Source organism: Cryptosporidium sp. chipmunk genotype I (genome assembly GCF_004936735.1).
Source record: "Cryptosporidium sp. chipmunk genotype I strain 37763 chromosome Unknown contig_2, whole genome shotgun sequence".
Lineage (NCBI taxonomy): Eukaryota > Apicomplexa > Conoidasida > Eucoccidiorida > Cryptosporidiidae > Cryptosporidium > Cryptosporidium sp. chipmunk genotype I.
In genome coordinates, this window is record NW_027125624.1 from 7,501 (window position 1) to 27,308 (window position 19,808).

Here is a 19,808-nt window from a genome sequence, read left to right on the forward strand (position 1 = left end):
CATTTATTGCACATGTTTTTTTATCTTGAAAGGTAATTTTTGAGTAGTTCGGAGTGTTATTTCGACTTTTTTCTGCATGTATATTTTTCTTTTGATTATTATGCCTTGATAAAGAATTCATTCTACAAGCTGAACAAACCCTTTCTCTTAATGGTGTAATGGTTTTGCCTATTGGGCCAAAGTTAAAATTACAAGTTGAATTGATTCCTTGATTTGAATAGTTTAAATTCTTTTTATCAGTTAACAAGTTTACATGTGAGGATTTTTCCGGTCTTCTATTAGAATATCTAAATATAAGCCTCTTATTAGACTTCCCCGGCTGTAATGGTGCAATCTGAAGGCATTTATTTAAAAATTTGATTTTTTTATCTCTTTGATGCCTTTCAAATAACCTTTCGGGTTTCAAAAATTGAGGTAAGTCATAATTTTTATCCAATATTGGAAGAGATAATTTAGGAACAGATGAGGATTTCGAACTTAGAATGTAGCTTACAAATTCAACCAAATTATCGTTTCTATCAACTTCTAGTACAAATTTATCATTCATATTATTAATCTTAACTAATTGGATAAGCTAATTATATACTAGATGTGCCCGAACGGCATTATATTAGTGGTCCCAACCCTTTGAAAAACCACCATTTTTGCTATCAAAGCGCTTTAAGAGTTCAATAGCTTCATTTTGAATTCCTCCTACAGATCTTTTCAACAAGCCACTTTCTTTAAGGTGCTCCAGTCTTTTATATGCATTTACGTGTTTTGCTCCCATTAATATTCCATTTTCGACACAATATTTCAATGCGATAATACTATATGGATTTTCATTGTAAAGAGATTCATAAAATGCTCTCGTGGCATCACCATTAGGAGGCGTTATGTATTTTTGTCCGTCTCTAAACTGTTTCTTAATATCCTTGTTAATATCATCGTTTTCTGAATCCTCCTCTTTCTTTATAGATTGCTTCTTCCTTGATTTAGTTGAGGACTTTGGAGCAGGCTCGGGTTTTTTTGTTGGTTTCTTGGATGTTTTTTTGCTATTTTTTGTTTTTGCTACCGTTTTCTTATTCTCTTGAGCTTTCTTCTTAATTCTACTATTTAAAGGTACATTATCCGAAAACTCTGAATCCGATTCTTCGCTCTTAATATTAACACACGATTTAGAAGATCTTTTAGAAATTCTTTTTGACAATACTGTATTGCTATCTGAATCACTCATTATGCTAAAATAATAAAATACACAAGTGGAAAAAACTTGCGCGCTATAAGTTGATCACTTTCTCAAAAATTTTTCAAGTGCCATTTTTGCTACACCAGTCAGAGCAGGACTTAGTAAGGTTTGATCTTTGGTACATTGAAATACGTTATTTTCATCTTTACTTTGTGCTGTATTTATAGGTATTTTCATATCGTTGCAATGGTTCAAATTTTTGCTAACTAGCTTACCGTTTGCAGTAGAAGGTCTTGCTCTTTGAGATTGTAACGATAATTTTTGTTTATTTTGCATAAAATGATTTGAAAAACCATCTCCTTTGTTCGTTTTTATCTTGTGCTCTAATTCCTTAACTTTCGTAGTTTCATTATTCAAATCTTGCCTGAGTAACATTATAGTTTCTTGATTTTGCTTAATAATTTGATCCCTTGCATCAATTAATTTCTCTAATCTAATAATAATCTCGTTTTTATCCAATATAGTATTTTCCAGCATTTTAATTTCCTTTATAAGTACATCGTGTTCATATTTTAAGTTTTTTTGGGTTGGTAAATTTGAGATATTTTCTTCCAAATATATTTCGTCAATCTTGGATTTTGCTAGAGCAAACTCATTTTCTATAAAAACATTATGTTTAGATGAATTCTCTTCAAATTCTAAATCAATTTTTTCATTTTTTGATACAGGGTTGGGTGGTGGTATTGGTGCGTCATTTAATTCATTATTGAAAAAAAATGGCTTATATGAACCAATTTGAATTGGTGAGTCATAGCCAAAATCCTCCAAATATTTTGAATTCCGGGTTTCCGTATTTGAGCAGTTAGAAAGTATTGATTTAGGGCCTAGAATATAGCTATCTTTTGGCATGCAATTAGCATTTTCATTTTCTAATGAAATAAAGTTTACAAGCGATTGATGGAAAAGCATCATACTAAGAATAAACTTGATTTCTTTGCCATGGCTTAGCTTCATTGGGTTAATATAAAATGGAAATCTATATATTATTGTAATTAAATCTGGGAATTCAAAATAATAACTTATAAAACGTGAAAATTGAAGCATGCAAAAGTTTGATTCAGCAGGGCTTTTATATTCCCTCATAGCCATTTCCAACACATTCCATGGGCTTATCTGCCCCGAAAGTCTTGTTTTAATACCTTCGCCCAGTGATACTAGAGATACAGAACCTATTTGATTATTTTTCCCAGATTCCATTTCATTAAAATCTTTGAATATCCTAAATGTAAATATATAATGGCATATATCCTTCCAATCAGATGCTTTTCGTTTAACATTTATTGCTGCTGCAAGTGAATTCACACTTTCAACTTTAAAAATGCTGGTGTATCCAAACTCCCCACTAATTGGAGATAGATTTTCCATATCAAACGAGTCTTTTTCTTTGTTCAAATCTTCAAACATATCAGTGAATTCCCCACTGTTCAACACACCACTCCAAGAGCAATACAAACTAAATCTATTACTTTCATTTTGGTTTTGTATAGTTGATAAAATACCTCTTGATAACAATAAAAATAATCCTGGACCAACTAGAGTATTATCATCATTGTAAAAACCTTCAAGCAATAACGGACAATTATTACCAAATGAATATGAAGTTGAAATTACCAAGTTGTTAGAGTTGTTCAGAAAACACTGCTCTGCCAAGTTATTTGCGATTAAAGACAGCTCATCAAAATCATATGTAATGATGTGATCAAGCTTAAACTTTCTATAGTTATGATTATCTAACGGGATATTTAATGTGCTATTTTGTTTATCGATTATTTCAGTTTCACCAAAAAACCATCTATCGCCGGGTCTGAGCCTCTGATTAGAATTACGATCTATTGAATAAGAGTCTTCACAGACGAAAAGAAGAGATTTCATTTTTCATTATTTCTCCTTTTTATTAATAAATTTGGATTATAAAAAAAATAATAAATGGAAAAAAATACATGCGCCAAACATATACACAAAAAATTGAGTTAAGGAAAAATATAGCCTTGGGCTTAACATTAAAGAAATCTAATAAATATGGTTATCCTGGACCAACCTTTGGTATATCAAAGTGCTCCGGCAACATGGATAACTTTTCATTAAACTTTGAGACTCTTTGACGGTGTGTTAAAGATGCACGGGATTCAATTTGTTTATGGATCCTTTTTCTTTGTGCTTCTTTGTGAGATAATTCCGCCTTCGTATACACTGTAGTTTTTTCTATTCCAATAGTGGAATTTGACATTAGAAGTATATTGTCGCTATTCAGGGCTGAAGGATTGATCGAACTTGCAAAACAATTCTTTTCGCACTTGAAATCATTTGTTGATTTAATTGCTTGGTCTTTAACGTTTTTCTCGCAATTCCTTGTTTCGGGCTTTGAATCAGAGTTCTTATGTCTTAATAACTTTATTGGTTTTTTTTTAACGTTGTTATATGAGGAGTCAATTTTTTTTAGTTCATCTTTACTCATTCTCCAATTTAGTAAATTCTATTGGAACATTAGACGACAAAAAATGATACAAAAAAATGCAGGTTACGATAAATATACCAATACAATTGCAGCCAAAGAACACTTCATATTCCATTTTGAAAAGCTACTAATTTATATATGTATATATATATATGTATATATATATATATATATATATATATATATTTATACACAAATATTGAGTAAAAAAAGTATTTGCAGTTAGAATATTAAATAACCCAAGAAAATGTTAATAACACTATAGGCGCCATCTGTTTTTGAATGTTAAATAAGTGAATCAAGTACGTTAACTAATGAACAGTTAAACTCCATTTTTTGGTTCACATTCAATATGTATTTTTTTATTGATATCCCTTGCACAAGAATTTAGTCTTTCATCTAACTTTGTGTTCTAAAAAAATCGATTTACAATAATAGAAAACGAATTAATACTACTTACATATTCACAAATTTGTTTCCGAATAAACTCCTCCACAGTTAATTCCATATTTTTTTTAATTTCTTTCATATCCATTTGAATCAACAATTATATATAAACAGTTTAAACTTAGTTTAACTTTATGCGAGGCGATTACAAATAATTGTAAAAGATTTAATAAACAAGTAAACGTATGGCGGTATGCCACATCTTCTAATAATTCACCTGTATAATTATTTGATTGAAAGGCAAAAGAAACTTATGTAGAGTGCTTATTTATTCAGAACTATAACTTATTTGTATATAATATGGATAAGGGTGAACCTTATGGGTGTAGAAGCAAGTCAGTTATTAAACCAGAGTTTAAAAGTTTTAAATACAAACCTAGTATTCAAAAGGTAAATGCAATAGGAGCTAATGTATATATTTGCAACTTTCACGGTTGGAAAGGGGGAAGGAATTCTCAGAAATGTCCGGAGTGTCTAGAAATCGAGAAAAAAATCATGGAAAAATTGTCTCATACTAAGTTTAAAAATGTTGCTGGAATAGACTATATTGAAGGTACAAATACTCTAGAAGGAATGAGAATTTGGTTAAGATGTAACATGGGCCATAAACTCATATATGCTATGAAAGATATATCAAGAGGATGTAGAGTATGCTCTTCTGAAAAATACTTGTCACCTAAATATAGAAATAACGCGATAAAACTAGATATAAAAAAAGAAGAAGAATATCGTAGGAAGCAAGGAGAGCTCATTGCAGAAGCTAAGCAGCTATTTGAAATGAAATCCTGTACTAATAATGGGTGTCAGAACATTGATTCAGAGGTGCAGCAGTGTATTGAGAATTATCCTAATATTTCTTATGAAACTGCATATGCGTTAACGTACATTCTAAAGTTTGAATACGAACCATATAAACTATTTCAAGTACCAAATATAATAACACCGGAAAATAAAATATCTATTTTAAAAAGAATTAATACTTATTTCCGTACACAGGCAAGATTAATTCACCCAGACAAAAATGTTCATCCAAGATCTGCAGATGCATTTCACATTCTTTCAAATGCATATAACAAAATTAAAAACTACGTAGAAAATAAGGTATAAATAATTTTTTTGTTCTCGAATTTTATTTTCTCACCCTTTCTTGTGTGTTATTGGTGTGCATTTTGAATAATCCTTTATTTCTATGAAGGCATTTGTAAATATAAGCTTAAAGAAATGAGTCTCAAGGTGGGTTATTATTTCGCAGGAATAATTATTCTCCTTTTAATTTCCAACTCAGATGTAAATTGTTGGAGGCTTAAAAATGTTTTTAAACGAAAAAAAGAGAAAAGCAAACAGATCCGAGTATTAGAAGACCAAGCAAAGAAGCAATTCGACAGACAAATACCCAATTGCGAAGATTATGGTTTGCATGGATGTGATCCAACTACTCCAGATGCGTGCTCAGAATGTTACAGCCGATGCGGAAGGCAGTGCGAAGATTTTTTGTGGCTTTCGCTAGAAGCTGTTAATTTTAGAATGTTACCAAGGGCAGAGTCTCAAAAAGAATGTAAACTCCCAAGCGGAAAAAAAAGTAGTAGAATTCTATGTTTCACTACGGCAGGAAGACGACATATTGATCCGACCGAGCAAATTATTGAGACAATGTCAATATCAAATCCTGAAGATATAGAAGAAAGTCCAGCTCAAGCAAATGAAGCCGAAAATATGGCACCAGGCAACTTGCCTGGTATTTATGCTGTCCCAATGACTCAAAAAATGCAAGAAGAAAGTGATTCATCGCCATATGATACATCTGCTGTAACATTTAGAACTTCCGGGCAAAAAGGAACTTTAGTTTCATCTATAGAGCTAGAAAGGGGTGGCGGGAAACTCCCCACAAACTTCGAAAATGAGTCTAACACGAAAATTATTACTATATGTGGAGCAATATTATTCGTTTCTATTGGTGCATTGTTTGTAGTTATTATATATAAAAAGCGTCAGAAACGCACTGCAGATTATTAATTAATTGTATAGTTTTCATTCGGAATTTTTGCATTGCCAACTATTTTAATTTGAACTGTAGACTCATTCCCAGTGGGGGATTGAAAATTTGTAAAAGCAGTTAGCTCCAATTCCATATTCTCCCGAATACCTTCAGATTCGCAAATGAAGATATCTAAATATTTCTTGTTTCTGCTTCGTTTCTCATGAACCAAACTATTTGATTGTTGGTCTTGCTGCTCTAATAAAGGATCCCATTTAGGTTCGATATTAAAACTTTTTGGTTCTATTTGGAAAATCGAATATTTTTTTGAATTTCCTATAGAAAGTTGTTCATTCTGGTCTTTTTCTGATAGAAAATCGACTCTGACTTGCCTGTCCATTAAATTTTCAATCCTAATTCTCACAATTTTTGTAAAAGAACGATTATTAGACGAATTATTCTTGATTGAAACTATTCTGAAATTTGGTAGGAACAAGTTTGCGCTCAAATTCACTCTAAATGGTGGCTGAGATAATGGATTTAATTGAGGTTTTATTACAAGGCGTTTGCATTCCATACATCTTTTGGAAATTTGTACAGACAATTTTTTCATATAAGGGTATAATTTTGTTTGGTTATTTGAGTTTGTTCTTAATGATAGATAAACTGAATTAATAATATCTGGATTATTTAGATATTGTTTATAAGATAAATTATTTTTTTTCTGACAAGTCGGAAGTGAATTTCTGATATTTGAAAAGCATTTCATTTCATCAAAATTGAGCCAAATATTTTTTTTTTTTAGTAAACTTGTAGAAACTTCATGTTTTTCTTCTAAAATTCTTAATGCAGGATGCAATTCACTCTGTTCATCATTAATACTTTTTAATTGTGTCATGCCACTTGTAATATTTGGATCAAAATGTTTAATAGCTGAATTTTTTACTTTATCGGTAATTAAAGATAAATAATTTGATTCTTGAAGAGAAAAAGTGTCGTTTTGTTTATTTACAAACAATTTTTGGCTCCCATCGTTAGATTCCTTAATCGTTTTTTCATTGGTCTCACTTCCAATATTCATTCCATGATTTACATCTAGTGAAAAATGGCAATACCCACAATTATAAGAATACTGCATAATTCTTCCACTGTTTTCGTTTGTCTCAATTCCTAAATCTAATTTATTTGTAGAAATTGTTGCCATACATTTAGGGCAATCATGGCAATTAACGCATCTAAAATTTCTTGAAAAAGCCTCGCTTGAAGGAATATTTTCTAAGCAGCTGGGGCAAAAATATGTATCTATTTCAATTTTTACTTCCTCTTGAGATATTAACTTATTACATGATTCACAATAATAACAGTTAATTAGATCATGATACTCACCACTTATCAAATACAATAAGTTTGAATTATGCATTTATTCTCTAATAAATTAAGCACAACTTCGCTTTGAGGGGTAATGCTTTACGAAAAAGATAATACCGCAAAAAATTAACACTTAATTTCAACAAATATTTCATCATTCTTTCTAAAAAAAAAATTTATCATTTTATGTAATAATGTCACTTTATGATAGAGCGATAACTGTATTTTCTCCGGATGGTCACTTACTTCAAGTAGAATATGCGATGGAGGCAGTTCGAAAGGGATATGGTGCAATAGGAGTGCGTGGGGCAGAGTGCGTAGTACTCGCAGTTGAGAGAAAGGCAGTTGCGAAACTCCAAGATCCTAGGAGCGCAAAGAAATTGTTATTAGTTGATGATAGTACTTGCCTTGCATTTGCTGGGCTCCATGCTGACGCAAGAGTTCTTGTAAATAAAATAAGACTAGAATGCCAAAACTATAGGTTGAATATAGAAGACGCACCACCAGTAGATTATATATCAAGATTTACTGCGCAACAACAACAGAAATATACTCATAGGGGAGGCGTTAGGCCTTTTGGAGTATCCACTTTGATTGCAGGCGTTCATAATGATGGAAGGCCAGGTTTGTATCAAACAGACCCCTCTGGAATTGCACTTGAATGGAAGGCACAAGCAGTAGGACAAAATTCAAAGACTGTGCAAGAATTTCTCGAAAAGAACTATAAGCAAGATATGACAAAGGAAGAAACCGTTAACTTAGCTATAAGTGCACTACTCGAAGTCGTTGAATCGGGTTCAAGAAATATGGAAATTGTTATCGTTGATAAAAAAGGGTGTAATTTCCTCTCTGACGAAGAAACAGATATGCTTGTTTCGGCCATTGAATCAAAAATTGCTGCTGAAAATGAGAATAAAACTAGATAATAGGCTTAATTTAAATTGTAGATCAAACATATTCACACTAACTTTATCATTCATTTGTATTTTCTTTAAATTTGTTGTGAGGGGCGCACAATATTGTGAAATCTACGCATCTTTAGTTTCAAAAAATCATTCAAACTGTAAAATGGAAGTTGATACTAATAATAATAATAATTCTTATTTATCTGTTGTAAGAAGATCATCTAGAAGAACATCTTTTCCTACTTTGCAAGGACTATATGTATCACTTTTTGAAGGGGAAATAACAAACGATGGTTTGGATTTTTCAATATCTAATAAAAATACAGGTAAAGAATTCAATCCAAAACTATTGAAGATAACTTTTCTCTTAAGTATACTTATTTCAACAATCCTTTGTTTGGATCATGGATTTGTTGCATGCAATCTTGAGCATATAGAGAAAAGCTTCGGAGTAGGATATGCACAATCTAGTTTTGTTGGTTCAATGGCCTATATGGGTTTTCTAGTTGGTTGTCTATTAACTGGATTATTTTTGCCAGTATTGAAGTCCAAGGTGTTACTCATCGGCTCGCTAGTATGCGTGATCATTAGTGGAATTTATTCATCAAAATCCTTAACTTTAGCAGAGATTTATGCATCTAGATTCTTTATTGGGTTTTTCCAAGCTTTTTCAATTGTTTACCTTCCCTTATGGGTTGAGAGATTTTCTCCTCAATCTAGCACAACCACATGGCTTGCATACCAACAGTTGTTTAGTATGATTGGAGTATTTTTCGGATATTTACTTGGAGGGGTCCTAACTTGTTTTACTGCTGAAGATATTGGTATTTACTACATGTCATTCAGCGAAAAGGTCAACTCTTTATTCATTTCCTGGCGAGGGCCTTTTATTATTCAATCCGCACTGATCATCCCAATAATACTTGTATTGTTATTTATTCCAGGAGAAATTTTGGATGTCGGAGATCAGGAGTATCTTAGCGAAGTTGAATATTCCAAAACTACCGGGCTTCTTGTTTCAGGTGTTGACCTACGAAGATCGACTGACAATAACTTATTACCAGATGAAAGCAATTCGAATAAGAGAAACAGTAAACTAAGAAGATCTAGTATACTAATAATTCCATCTCAATCGAGTAATCCCAACTCTTCAAAAAGTTTTGAAATTAGAGAAATTTGTACAAACCCCATATTTATGTTTTCAACTATTGCAGTTTGTGGAGTTTACTGCTTCACAACATGCACACTATTTTGGTTAAACCAATACTTTGTAGAAATTATTAAAGTGGACAGAATTACATCCGTGTTTTCAGTCGCATGCATTTACCTTTCAGGCCCAACACTTGGAGTATATATTGGAGGTATTACAGGTGACTTAATTAATGACCGTCATCCAAATGGCTTCGGATTTATACTGACACTATGTACACTATTTTCCTTTGTTGGATTTATTACATCAATGGCAGTGGCTCAGACTCGCTCCTATATCAGTTTTTTTTGGGGTATGATCATTGTATTGTTTTTCCTTACCAGCACACTACCAATGTCGCTCATTGTAATAATGAAAAGTGTAGCAAGCAAAACAAGGCAGCTTGCATCAGCCATTGCACAATTTTCTTTTAATTTTGTAGGCTTTCTTTTATCGCCTGTAATAATTGGAATAATCATGGATATAATTGAATACTTCCCTTTTGGTGCGCTTAAAAGAAGGTATAATCCTATTGAAGTTGGGGTAAAAATAATGCTGTATATTTCCCTACCTACATGCTTTTTTTATTCACTGGCAACCTTTTGCAGTTATTTCAACTGCCTAATACCACCAAAGCTAACAAAAAAAAAGGTTATCATTACAAATCAAAATGACATTCCGAAGCAGCTCTTTATTAGATAATTTCGTCTATAAAAAGGCAAAAATAAATTTACCGCGATAATACTGCGAATTAATTCAATTTAAAGTTATAATGAACCCGTTTGAAAATGTTAAAAAAGTACTCGGTGAAGAACTATTCTTCAAGGTACAGCTAGCTAAAATACTTGTTGTTGGGGCTGGAGGAATTGGGTGTGAGCTTGTGAAGGACTTGGTTCTTAGTGGCTTCTGTAACATTACAATCATAGATATGGATGGAATAGATATTAGTAATTTAAATAGACAATTTTTTTTTCGAAGAAAACATGTAGGGATGAAAAAGTCGACTGTTGTTGCATTAGAAGCAAAAAAATTATTTAACAAATGCTACTTTAATAATCAACCAGCATCGAATATAAAAGGTATTGTAGGGAATATCATGGATTACAACACGGAATTTTTCAGTCAATTTGATGTTGTTCTAAATGCGCTCGATAATATTTCTGCGAGAAGTTATGTAAATAGAGTCTGTTTAGCACTCAATATCGAGTTAATTGATTCAGGAAGTGCAGGTTATAATGGGCAGGTTCATCCAATAATTCCCAAAATCTCAAGGTGTTATGAATGTTATCCTCCACCTACTCAAAAATCATTTCCAGTTTGTACAATTAGATCAGTCCCAGATAAACCTCAACACTCTATTGCTTGGTCTAAATATCTTTTTGAGATTGTTTTTGGAGTTAGGCACGATGAAAAAGAAGATTCCGATAATATATTGAGTGATATATCAAAAAAGGTTCAGATAGATTTGGATTATCTAAAACAGTTAAAAAAAAATGAGGCAGAAAAATTTGTTGAAAACTATATAATAAATATGTTCAACTTCTTGTTCTATTCTGAAGTAACTTCATTAGCGAAGAACGAAGAAATATACATCAGCAACAATAAAAAAATCCCTGTTCCAATATCCTGGGAGAGCATTCAAAAAAGAAATTACATTAATCAGAAATCAATTTCAAAAGATAGTTTAGAAAACTCTGAGCAAAAGGTCTCCTCTGTTGAGGAAAGTGCTGAGTTATTTTTTAATAGTGTATATAGAATTATTACAAATAGAATGAATGAAATTGGCAAATCTTCATTTTGCTTCGATAAGGATGATAAAGATTCTATGGATTTTATTTCAGCTGCGTCCAATTTGAGATCTCATAATTTTCATATTCCTCTACAATCTCGCTGGTCTTGCCAATCAATTGCAGGATCCATTATCCCTGCAGTTGCATCAACAAATGCCATTGTCTCGGGAGTACAAATCGTACAACTTTTACTTATTTTGGGGTCCAAATTATCGAGTTTAACTATTCCTAAGAAAGATGATGAATTATCTCGTAATAAATTGCTATCTGTGAACAAATTCGTGTGGATAAGGTCTTTACCCATGGGTAGATTTATTATTTGCCCCGAAAACCTTGAAAAATGCAATTCAAAATGTTTAATTTGTTCTCAAGTACTAGTTAAAATAAAGATTGGTAGTTTTGATAAGTGGAATTTGATGGAATTTGTAAACGGGATTATCTGTCAGCATTTAAAACTTTCTGAGCCTTCTATTGAGTTAAATGGAAAATGTATTTGGGATTCAGATTTATTAGAGGAAGATCAGTTCTTCAATTATAGTTCTCGAAAATCTCTTTCGCACTGGAGGTTCACTGATGGTTGTATGATTTCTATTACAGACTTTTCGTGTGGAGAATTCCAATGTGATGCTATAATTAATATCTGTGACCAAAACACCATAGATTCAGAAAAAGGCTCTCAAATATATGAGAAAAACGGGGAATCATTTAAGATAGCAATAGAATCCTCCAAAACTTCTTCAAGCGATTGCTTTAGCGACTACTTAAAATCAGAAAGCTCTGATAACGAAATATTATCTGAATTTCAAGAAAATTCAGTCAATAACTCCTCAATAAGAAAGAGAAGCTCTGAAAAAAGTGAAAATGTGGAAAATAGTTCCAAAAAAAAAAGATAATTTATTCTAAACTTTTTCAATTTGAGTACTAGCTGCTCATAAATTTATCACAGTAGTCTAGCCTAGGTGGGAAAATGGGTAAAAAATCAGGTATATGCTTAGGTATCGAGTCAACAAATTCAAATAACTCTGGCTCAAGACCTTTTTTATTGGGGTTATTAGTATCATTCAACACATTCTTCCATAGAGAATTACCATTTGTACAGACATCAGGTATAATTGTCTTTGAGAAGTTTGTTCCAAAGTCATTCTTTTTATTGATAATGCTTTCTAGTTCACTATCCAAAAATACCTGTTCATATCTTTTGATATCTAGGCTTTTAATTGATTTCTTTATATCTACAATGTTTACTTGTGTTCTGCCTGCTGCGATTGCGACGCTTGATGAAATTTTTCCTAATAACTCAATATAATTAATGTATGCCTCCGTAGCTGTTTCTAATATATTAGGATCATCAAACTCCACGTCAAATTTATTCAGGAGTATTCGAATACTATTGCTTATCGAACTAGTTATCTTTTTGTTTATATGGTTTGAATAATTTTCTAAATCGTCTGGATTTTTCTTCATTTTATTTAAGGCCCGAAAAGTGAATTTCAAGCCGCTTTAAATATTTTATTATTAAATTCATGGATAAATTAATTAATGTAAACAAAACGAAACCTAAAAGAACTAGATGGGAAAGCAATATAGACGACTCTGAGTCAACGAGTAGAACTGTAGAATTTGGTTCAGATCCTCATGTTTTTGACTTTGAAACTGCTAATATTTTTTTGACTGGTGTTATTTTTACCATTTTGGGAAAGGCATCTAATGATCTTGAAAAGTACCAAATAATAGAAGCAGTCGAATCTGGCCTTCCATACTCACCATGCTCTGCTGAGTTAATTTCAAATTTGGAAAATTCTACTCAAGTGAATCAACTTTTCTGTGTAACTTTTACTTCGAGTTTATTTTCTCTTATTTGTTTGAAATTAAATGGGCTTATTATTACTTCGCAGAATATCAAATTATTATGTAGAAGGCCAGCTAGATATTCAAATCTTGACAGTGACAAAGCTTTAGATAGATTTATCATTCCAAGAATCAAGCAGCTCGATAGTTTCAAAGAAAATGCAAAATGCATACTAAAAAACTTACCTACTGATATCAATGAAGAGAAAATTAGGCAACAACTAGAGAATATTGGAAAGCTAAAGTATCTAACAATAATATGTGACCCAATTACAGGAATTCAAAAAGGCGTCGGAAGCTTTGAGTTTGAAGAAGGCTCGCTTTGTAAAAAGGCAATTGCCTTACTTCATGGAAAACCTATAGAATCAACCAAAAGTGGAATTTGGAATATATATCTTGGAAGTGGGATTATAGCAAACTCTAACTCAAACAACAGTCAATCTAATTCATCTAACTTTTCTGTTAATTCTAGTGCAATCCAAAATAGTGAATATTTACACATTTCAGAGATCCCTACAAGCATGACTTACAGTGTTTTTAGCATTCCAGTACTTGGATTAATGATGAAATATTCTAAACAAATTGGGGAAACGCCTAGCCAAATAATTCAGTTACTTAACATTTTCCTTCCTGAAGAACTAATTGATGATGAAATATACAACTCCACATTAGACTCAATTAGGTCTGAAGCAGAAGTATATGGAACTATTCTCGAGATATTTTGCCCACGACCCAAAGTTATTGGAGAATTCCATAACTACAGTGGAGCAGGTAAAGTGTTTATATATTTTTCCGATATTACTGCTGCAAGACGTGCGCAATACCAATTTAATGGAAGAGTATTTGATAGCATTAAAACTGTTTCTGCAACTTTTTATCCACTCGAAAAGTATTTAAAACATGAATATAATATAATTTCATATTGTAATGAAGACCAAAAGTTATCTTAGTTAACTTTATTTAATTTTATGAGTATTTTTTACAGAATAAAAAAAATGTTTATTAGCTTATTTCTCTACCTTTCTTTCTTACCAGTTCATCAATATTGTTCAATGCGTTTATATTCTGAATTAAATGGAATGAGTGACGTGTATTAAAATTTTCGTTCGTATTTTGTATATTACTAAAAATCCCTGAGGTGAAACCGAGACCCCTAGTTGAGACTGTTAGGGTTGAAGGGGAGATTTTTTGCCAGAATGATACTACTATAACTATTGAAGGGAATAGTTCTGTTAGAATGAATATTAATGAATCTCCAATAGGAGTTTTGTCCAATAATTTAAAATAAATTGGAACTCCAACAACACTATAAATAAACTGCACCCCAGAAATAACCCCCCTTATAAATAATAGTACTGGGCAGAATATTGTTAGAAATAGAACACGCTGTATAACGTTATATCTCAAAATAGTACCACTTGCAGCACGTCTGGTTAAATGTGAAACGACTTTTATTCCATAATAGAGCATTGATATTGAGATTGAAATATACGAGACTGTAAGTAGAAACGTCGAAAATGTGACAAAGCTAAAAATATTACTAAAAAGTGAAATGACCACTCCAATAATATATAAGCCATAAATTATTGTATTTATCACAATGAAAAACGAAACCATTTGTGGAGTACTTATTAAAATCGAAGTATAATAAACGTGAGCCCAAAAAAGTACAACTACAGAGTAAGACGATAAATATACCAGAGATGGTAATGTTCTTAACAAATCCAATGACCACTCTTCAATATTTGTTTCATTTTTTAAAAAAAATCTGTATTCACTGACAATTGGCAATGTAAGATCCAAAATAATGATTGAAATTGTCCTCGTTATATTAGCTAATAAACAAAGTAGAATAAAACACACTCTTGTACGGTGAGATATAGAAGACATGCTTGTGAATCTCATTTCTGAATAATATGTCGATTTCATCTTTAACGCTTGTTGTAGTATTATTACATCAAGTATGATAAATAAAATCAAATCTATTGAATAAAATAATATCATCTAGATCAACTTAAAAATATCAATTTTGTTATAATTACAATTTACAAGTTCTTTTTTAGTTTTTTTTGATTTTTGTGTGATAAAAATGGATGCTGCAATGATTGCAAATGCAGTGGGTACCGAATATACGTCTCTAACTACCGCAAAAAAAAAAAAAGGACTTAGATTAATAGGAAACATCTAACACTAAATTGGTTTAAATTATCTGCATGGGTGAAAGTGCATCATCTGCATGTACATTTTGTAACAGAGTTTTAATTCATCAAGATTAAAGGCCAGTGATAGCGCAATTATTTGGCGCGTTGTCTCAATTGAATATTAAGTAGGAATCGATTCCAATTCATAAAGAATTGTTCAGTAAAGATGAACACTACAAACAACAATGATATCGTGAATGGTGACATAAATAGCTTGGTTTCACCATATTTAGACTCCCAGATGCTACTTTATTTGGTAAGATGGTTTAAGGAAATGAAAATTTATGATTTGGAATCTCTCAAGTCAGCTGAAATAGATGTTTTAAAAACTACGCATTTGTATGATTATATGAATGAATTATATCCTCATATTTTAGCAGAAGAGCTATCTAACAAGGATTGTACTTTGACAAAGCTTGAATCAATATCAAAGTCCTTGAGTACTCTGATAGCCGCACTTAAAAAATGGAAGGAAACCCATGATGAATCTAGCAGGAGTTTAAAAAGAAAGTCTTTAATTGAGTTACAGCAGTGGTATTTGGAAAATGATAATGATTCATCTGCTAGCTCATCAAATAATGATCTCGAAAATGTAAAAAATGAATCCCAATTGTTTCCATCTAATCCGGTCCAAATGTTAATTCGCCTTTCACGCCTATTTTACTTTTCTGGAAAATATAGAGAGTCACAAAATACACTAGATATTATTCTTAAAATTATTCCAGATTGTACCAATATCGAGGTTCCATTAATAATGAGGGTGGAGTGTTATTTTGGTTCGATTGCTAATGGTATCGTATCTAATTTATCCAAATATTCAGATCCTATTGAACCAGCAGCATATCTTAATTATTTCCAACTAGTTGATGACACATTATCGAGAGAATTTCACAAAATAAATCCCATTCAGGTTTACCTATACAAAAGTTGGCTCGTACATTGGTCCCTTTTCCCTTTATTTACACAGTATTTCCGGGAATCATATTTTTCTGCCAATAAGTCCTTCACTAATTTAAATGGGCAAAACATCGCAAATAGTGTACAAAACTCTTCAAATTCAAATAATAGCAACTCTAATTGTTCAAACGTAAATGTTAACGCCAATGTTTGGGGCCCATTTCTTGATTGGTTTGTTTCTGAAAAAAATTTTCAGGTGATTTCAACTGTCTGTCCTCATCTAATAAGATATTTAGCTTGTTTTGGAATAATAATGAGGCGAAATAGAGATATTTTGGATAGTATTGTAAACATTATTACATTGAATAGAGATAAATATAAAGATATTTTTACAGAGCTTATTTTCAATCTGCTTGTGAACTTTGATTTTGAGTCTTCTCAAAAGATTCTTAATCGCTTTAGCTCTGTGACTGAGGGTGATTTTTTCTTAAACCCGTTACAAAAGTACATAGAGGAAAACGCAAGGCTCCTCATTTTTGAAATATATTGTAGAATTCATAAATCAATTGACCTTAATGTAATATCGAATCAATTATCTATGACCAGCATTGAGGCAGAGCGCTGGATAGTTAATTTGATTAGAAATGTTCATCTTGATGGGAAACTTGATTATGAGCATAATCGAGTTGAAATGATTGATAGGAGTAATAATCCGTCTCAATTAGTCTCAGATAAAACAAGGAACATATTATTTAGAAGTAATCTCCTAATCCAAAACTTAAGCAACAACCCTTCATTCAATTACAATAATTCTCAAAAGAATAAACAAAATTGGAGAGTGCAGTCTAACAAGCAATCTAATAGATCGGAAAAGAGAGAACAGATATGATCGATTTTAAAATTTTAATTCACATAATCAAAAACTTCACTTTTGTATAAATTCTTCTTTAGTTTTTCCACTAAATTTATTCACTATTTTAATCAAATTACTATATTTGCTTTTCCTAATTTCTACGCGCGAGACCACCGCGTGATATTACTAATTGTCATTTTGTACAAAATGCGGAAATCGATCGAAAATGAATACGGAATAGATGAGTTTATTAGATCATCAGATATTAGGTTAAAAGGGACTATAAAGAAGTACTTTGAGGACTTCCATGTCCATGAAATACAAAATAACGGTAATGTTTGCAGTATTTCTTCATTGAGAAATAAGCATGATATAATTAAGGAAATTCAAGAAAGAAAGAAGATACTTTCCGGAGATAATATATTGATCAGTACTTATATAACTATAAGCCCTGAACTAATCAATAATTTGGAAAATTTAGGAATATCTCAATACTGCATCAACAATCTAATAACATTTATTACTATTTTAAGTGAAATAAAAAAACTTACAAACAACAGTTCATTAAGCAATAGAATGTTTAAATTGGATAATAGAGGAAATTTAAAAAGTATATTTGAGTTAAAAATCAAATTATATTATTCCTGCCTGAATAAAATTACTGCAGAAAATAATTTATTACTTAATAATAGCTTAAACGAGCTTAAAAGCAACAAATATTCCATTAACGCTCAAAAAGAAAAAAGAAAAAAATTTCATAAATTAATAAAGGAATTTATTCCGTTCATTACATCTCAAACTCTTGAAAACTCAAAATACAACAATACTTTAAATCAAATGAAGTCATTTCAGTACAAAGATATTTCTATATCTAATGAAATATTTAATGAAATTTCAAAATTCTTTAAAGTCAATGAAATAGAATCTGACTGCCTTAAAAATTTTAAACGACAAGTATTAAGCCATGATTGTGACGAGAGGCAATTTGATATAATTGTTTTAAGACCATCAAATGACTATATTTACTCGTTACGGAATGTAATGCAAAATATACAGGCCAATATAGATAATCGTCAATACAATTTAGAAGAAAATGAAATAGCAACAAATACCGCTCCAGCTTGTAAAAAACAAAGATTAAAATGTGCTGAACCGGAGTTAATTACAGAAACCAAGGTGAATTTAACATTGGGAAGCAATGAAAGGTGGAATCCGAATATTCCAGATTATATTCATTTTACTATTTACAAAGAAAATAGAGACACAGCAGATGCGATAAATATGATTTCAAAGTGTTTAAAGAGGAACCATAAATTCTTTGGAATAGCAGGTCTAAAAGACAGAAGGGGTATTACACTGCAAAGAGCTTCAGCTTATAGAGTTTTGGAGGATCAGTTAATTTATTCAACAGCTTCCAAGAGTTGGGATCGCAATATTAGGATTTCTGATTTTAAATATGAAAATAAACAGATAAATATTGGCGACTTAAATGGAAACCTCTTTCATGTTATAATTAGAGATTTAGAAATTTCAAATGCAAACTTACAGAAAGAATCTGCAAATGAGAAATTGACATTGAAGGTGATTGATAAATTAATTGGAGAAGTTAAATCATCAGGCTTTATTAATTACTTTGGGTTACAAAGGTTTGGAACAAGTGAAATCCCTACTTATAAAATTGGTATTTCATTATTAAAAAAGGAATGGAAAAAAGCTTTCTATTTAATTCTTGGATTTGACGAACAAAAAATTAGCAGTTATTCAGCAGAAAAGAAAGAATTTTACAATCAAATAATAAATGAGGATTTTGAAGAATATCGAAAAAGCTTATCGAACCATTCCTACCTAGAGAAATTAATATTGGATAAATTTATTAAAGCAAAAAAGAAAATTCAAAGTAATACTATATGTAAAATTAACGAAGATATATATAGAGAAAGTATAAATTTACTACCAAAAAACTCTTACTCCCTTTATATACATTCACTACAGTCACTTTTTTTCAACATCATTGCAAGTGAAAGAATAAAAAAATTTGGCAAGAATCCAGTGATTGGCGATCTAGTCATGGTTTCAAATTTAAACGAGCATTCTAACAAAAACGAAGATTCAATATTTAGTGAAAAAAATGTAATTGTGCTAGAGAGCCAATCAGAATTGGATAAGTTTACAATCCAAGATGTAGTACTTACTTTACCTGGCGACGACGTTATTTACCCACCAATAATGAAAGAAAAATATGAAGAATTAATGAAGAAATTTATGGGGATGAGTATTCAACGAAATTGCATGGGGATAAATGGCGCATATAGGAAAATCCTAGTAGTCCCAGATTATATTAATTATGTAGGGCTTAATATTATTGAAAAAAAAAATGATGATGAGAACAAATTCCCTGATTCCAAGGTTATTCTAAGTGACCTTGATATATTAACTGTTCATTCTGAATTAAGACAAAATTTGGGAAGAATAGAACCTGTATTATCGCCTGAAGTATTGAGTTACAAATGCGACAATGAAGACGGAGACTCGCAGGTGAACACATTAGTATTTTCATGTAAGCTACCAAAATCATCTTATGTAACAATGGCACTAAGAGAGTTTTTAGGAAACTCTCCGTCAGAAAAGCAACAATTTTAATAAATTAAACTT

The 19,808-nt window shown here is 31.3% G+C and overlaps 14 protein-coding genes across 14 annotated transcripts in view; 7 read left to right on the forward strand and 7 right to left on the reverse strand.

The window, feature by feature from the left end:
- Positions 1-547, reverse strand: part of ELE39_001735 (uncharacterized protein) — a gene marked incomplete at both ends in the record, with an annotated part of 876 nt that extends 329 nt beyond the window's left edge. Inside the window, one exon of the mRNA XM_067345458.1 lies at positions 1-547. This exon is cut by the window's left edge and continues 329 nt beyond it. Within this exon, the coding sequence (XP_067199346.1) occupies positions 1-547 (547 nt within the window).
- Positions 548-610: 63 nt separating this feature from the next.
- On the reverse strand, positions 611-1,216 carry ELE39_001846 (uncharacterized protein; the record flags this gene model as incomplete). Its single annotated transcript, XM_067345569.1, has 1 exon — positions 611-1,216. One exon carries the CDS (start codon positions 1,214-1,216, stop codon positions 611-613), a length of 606 nt encoding a protein of 201 aa, XP_067199457.1.
- A 54-nt stretch (positions 1,217-1,270) lies between these two features.
- On the reverse strand, positions 1,271-3,100 carry ELE39_001912 (uncharacterized protein; the record flags this gene model as incomplete). The annotated part of the gene is made up of 1 exon (XM_067345635.1): positions 1,271-3,100. The coding sequence occupies one exon, from the start codon at positions 3,098-3,100 to the stop codon at positions 1,271-1,273; it is 1,830 nt and encodes a 609-aa protein (XP_067199523.1).
- A 151-nt stretch (positions 3,101-3,251) lies between these two features.
- On the reverse strand, positions 3,252-3,683 carry ELE39_001923 (uncharacterized protein; the record flags this gene model as incomplete). Its single annotated transcript, XM_067345646.1, has 1 exon — positions 3,252-3,683. The coding sequence occupies one exon, from the start codon at positions 3,681-3,683 to the stop codon at positions 3,252-3,254; it is 432 nt and encodes a 143-aa protein (XP_067199534.1).
- A 747-nt stretch (positions 3,684-4,430) lies between these two features.
- On the forward strand, positions 4,431-5,237 carry ELE39_001934 (uncharacterized protein; the record flags this gene model as incomplete). The annotated part of the gene is made up of 1 exon (XM_067345657.1): positions 4,431-5,237. One exon carries the CDS (start codon positions 4,431-4,433, stop codon positions 5,235-5,237), a length of 807 nt encoding a protein of 268 aa, XP_067199545.1.
- A 902-nt stretch (positions 5,238-6,139) lies between these two features.
- ELE39_001945 (dynactin subunit p62) lies at positions 6,140-7,525 on the reverse strand (the record flags this gene model as incomplete). The annotated part of the gene is made up of 1 exon (XM_067345668.1): positions 6,140-7,525. One exon carries the CDS (start codon positions 7,523-7,525, stop codon positions 6,140-6,142), a length of 1,386 nt encoding a protein of 461 aa, XP_067199556.1.
- A 142-nt stretch (positions 7,526-7,667) lies between these two features.
- On the forward strand, positions 7,668-8,399 carry ELE39_001956 (proteasome regulatory subunit; the record flags this gene model as incomplete). The annotated part of the gene is made up of 1 exon (XM_067345679.1): positions 7,668-8,399. One exon carries the CDS (start codon positions 7,668-7,670, stop codon positions 8,397-8,399), a length of 732 nt encoding a protein of 243 aa, XP_067199567.1.
- Positions 8,400-8,541: 142 nt separating this feature from the next.
- ELE39_001967 (major facilitator superfamily) lies at positions 8,542-10,269 on the forward strand (the record flags this gene model as incomplete). Its single annotated transcript, XM_067345690.1, has 1 exon — positions 8,542-10,269. The coding sequence occupies one exon, from the start codon at positions 8,542-8,544 to the stop codon at positions 10,267-10,269; it is 1,728 nt and encodes a 575-aa protein (XP_067199578.1).
- A 70-nt stretch (positions 10,270-10,339) lies between these two features.
- On the forward strand, positions 10,340-12,250 carry ELE39_001978 (ubiquitin-activating enzyme e1b; the record flags this gene model as incomplete). The annotated part of the gene is made up of 1 exon (XM_067345701.1): positions 10,340-12,250. The coding sequence occupies one exon, from the start codon at positions 10,340-10,342 to the stop codon at positions 12,248-12,250; it is 1,911 nt and encodes a 636-aa protein (XP_067199589.1).
- A 28-nt stretch (positions 12,251-12,278) lies between these two features.
- ELE39_001736 (uncharacterized protein) lies at positions 12,279-12,821 on the reverse strand (the record flags this gene model as incomplete). Its single annotated transcript, XM_067345459.1, has 1 exon — positions 12,279-12,821. One exon carries the CDS (start codon positions 12,819-12,821, stop codon positions 12,279-12,281), a length of 543 nt encoding a protein of 180 aa, XP_067199347.1.
- Positions 12,822-12,880: 59 nt separating this feature from the next.
- On the forward strand, positions 12,881-14,155 carry ELE39_001747 (U2 snRNP auxiliary factor or splicing factor; the record flags this gene model as incomplete). Its single annotated transcript, XM_067345470.1, has 1 exon — positions 12,881-14,155. The coding sequence occupies one exon, from the start codon at positions 12,881-12,883 to the stop codon at positions 14,153-14,155; it is 1,275 nt and encodes a 424-aa protein (XP_067199358.1).
- Positions 14,156-14,207: 52 nt separating this feature from the next.
- On the reverse strand, positions 14,208-15,134 carry ELE39_001758 (uncharacterized protein; the record flags this gene model as incomplete). The annotated part of the gene is made up of 1 exon (XM_067345481.1): positions 14,208-15,134. The coding sequence occupies one exon, from the start codon at positions 15,132-15,134 to the stop codon at positions 14,208-14,210; it is 927 nt and encodes a 308-aa protein (XP_067199369.1).
- Positions 15,135-15,572: 438 nt separating this feature from the next.
- On the forward strand, positions 15,573-17,192 carry ELE39_001769 (translation initiation factor with PINT domain; the record flags this gene model as incomplete). Its single annotated transcript, XM_067345492.1, has 1 exon — positions 15,573-17,192. One exon carries the CDS (start codon positions 15,573-15,575, stop codon positions 17,190-17,192), a length of 1,620 nt encoding a protein of 539 aa, XP_067199380.1.
- Positions 17,193-17,363: 171 nt separating this feature from the next.
- On the forward strand, positions 17,364-19,796 carry ELE39_001780 (tRNA pseudouridine synthase D family; the record flags this gene model as incomplete). Its single annotated transcript, XM_067345503.1, has 1 exon — positions 17,364-19,796. One exon carries the CDS (start codon positions 17,364-17,366, stop codon positions 19,794-19,796), a length of 2,433 nt encoding a protein of 810 aa, XP_067199391.1.
- Positions 19,797-19,808: the final 12 nt, after the last annotated feature.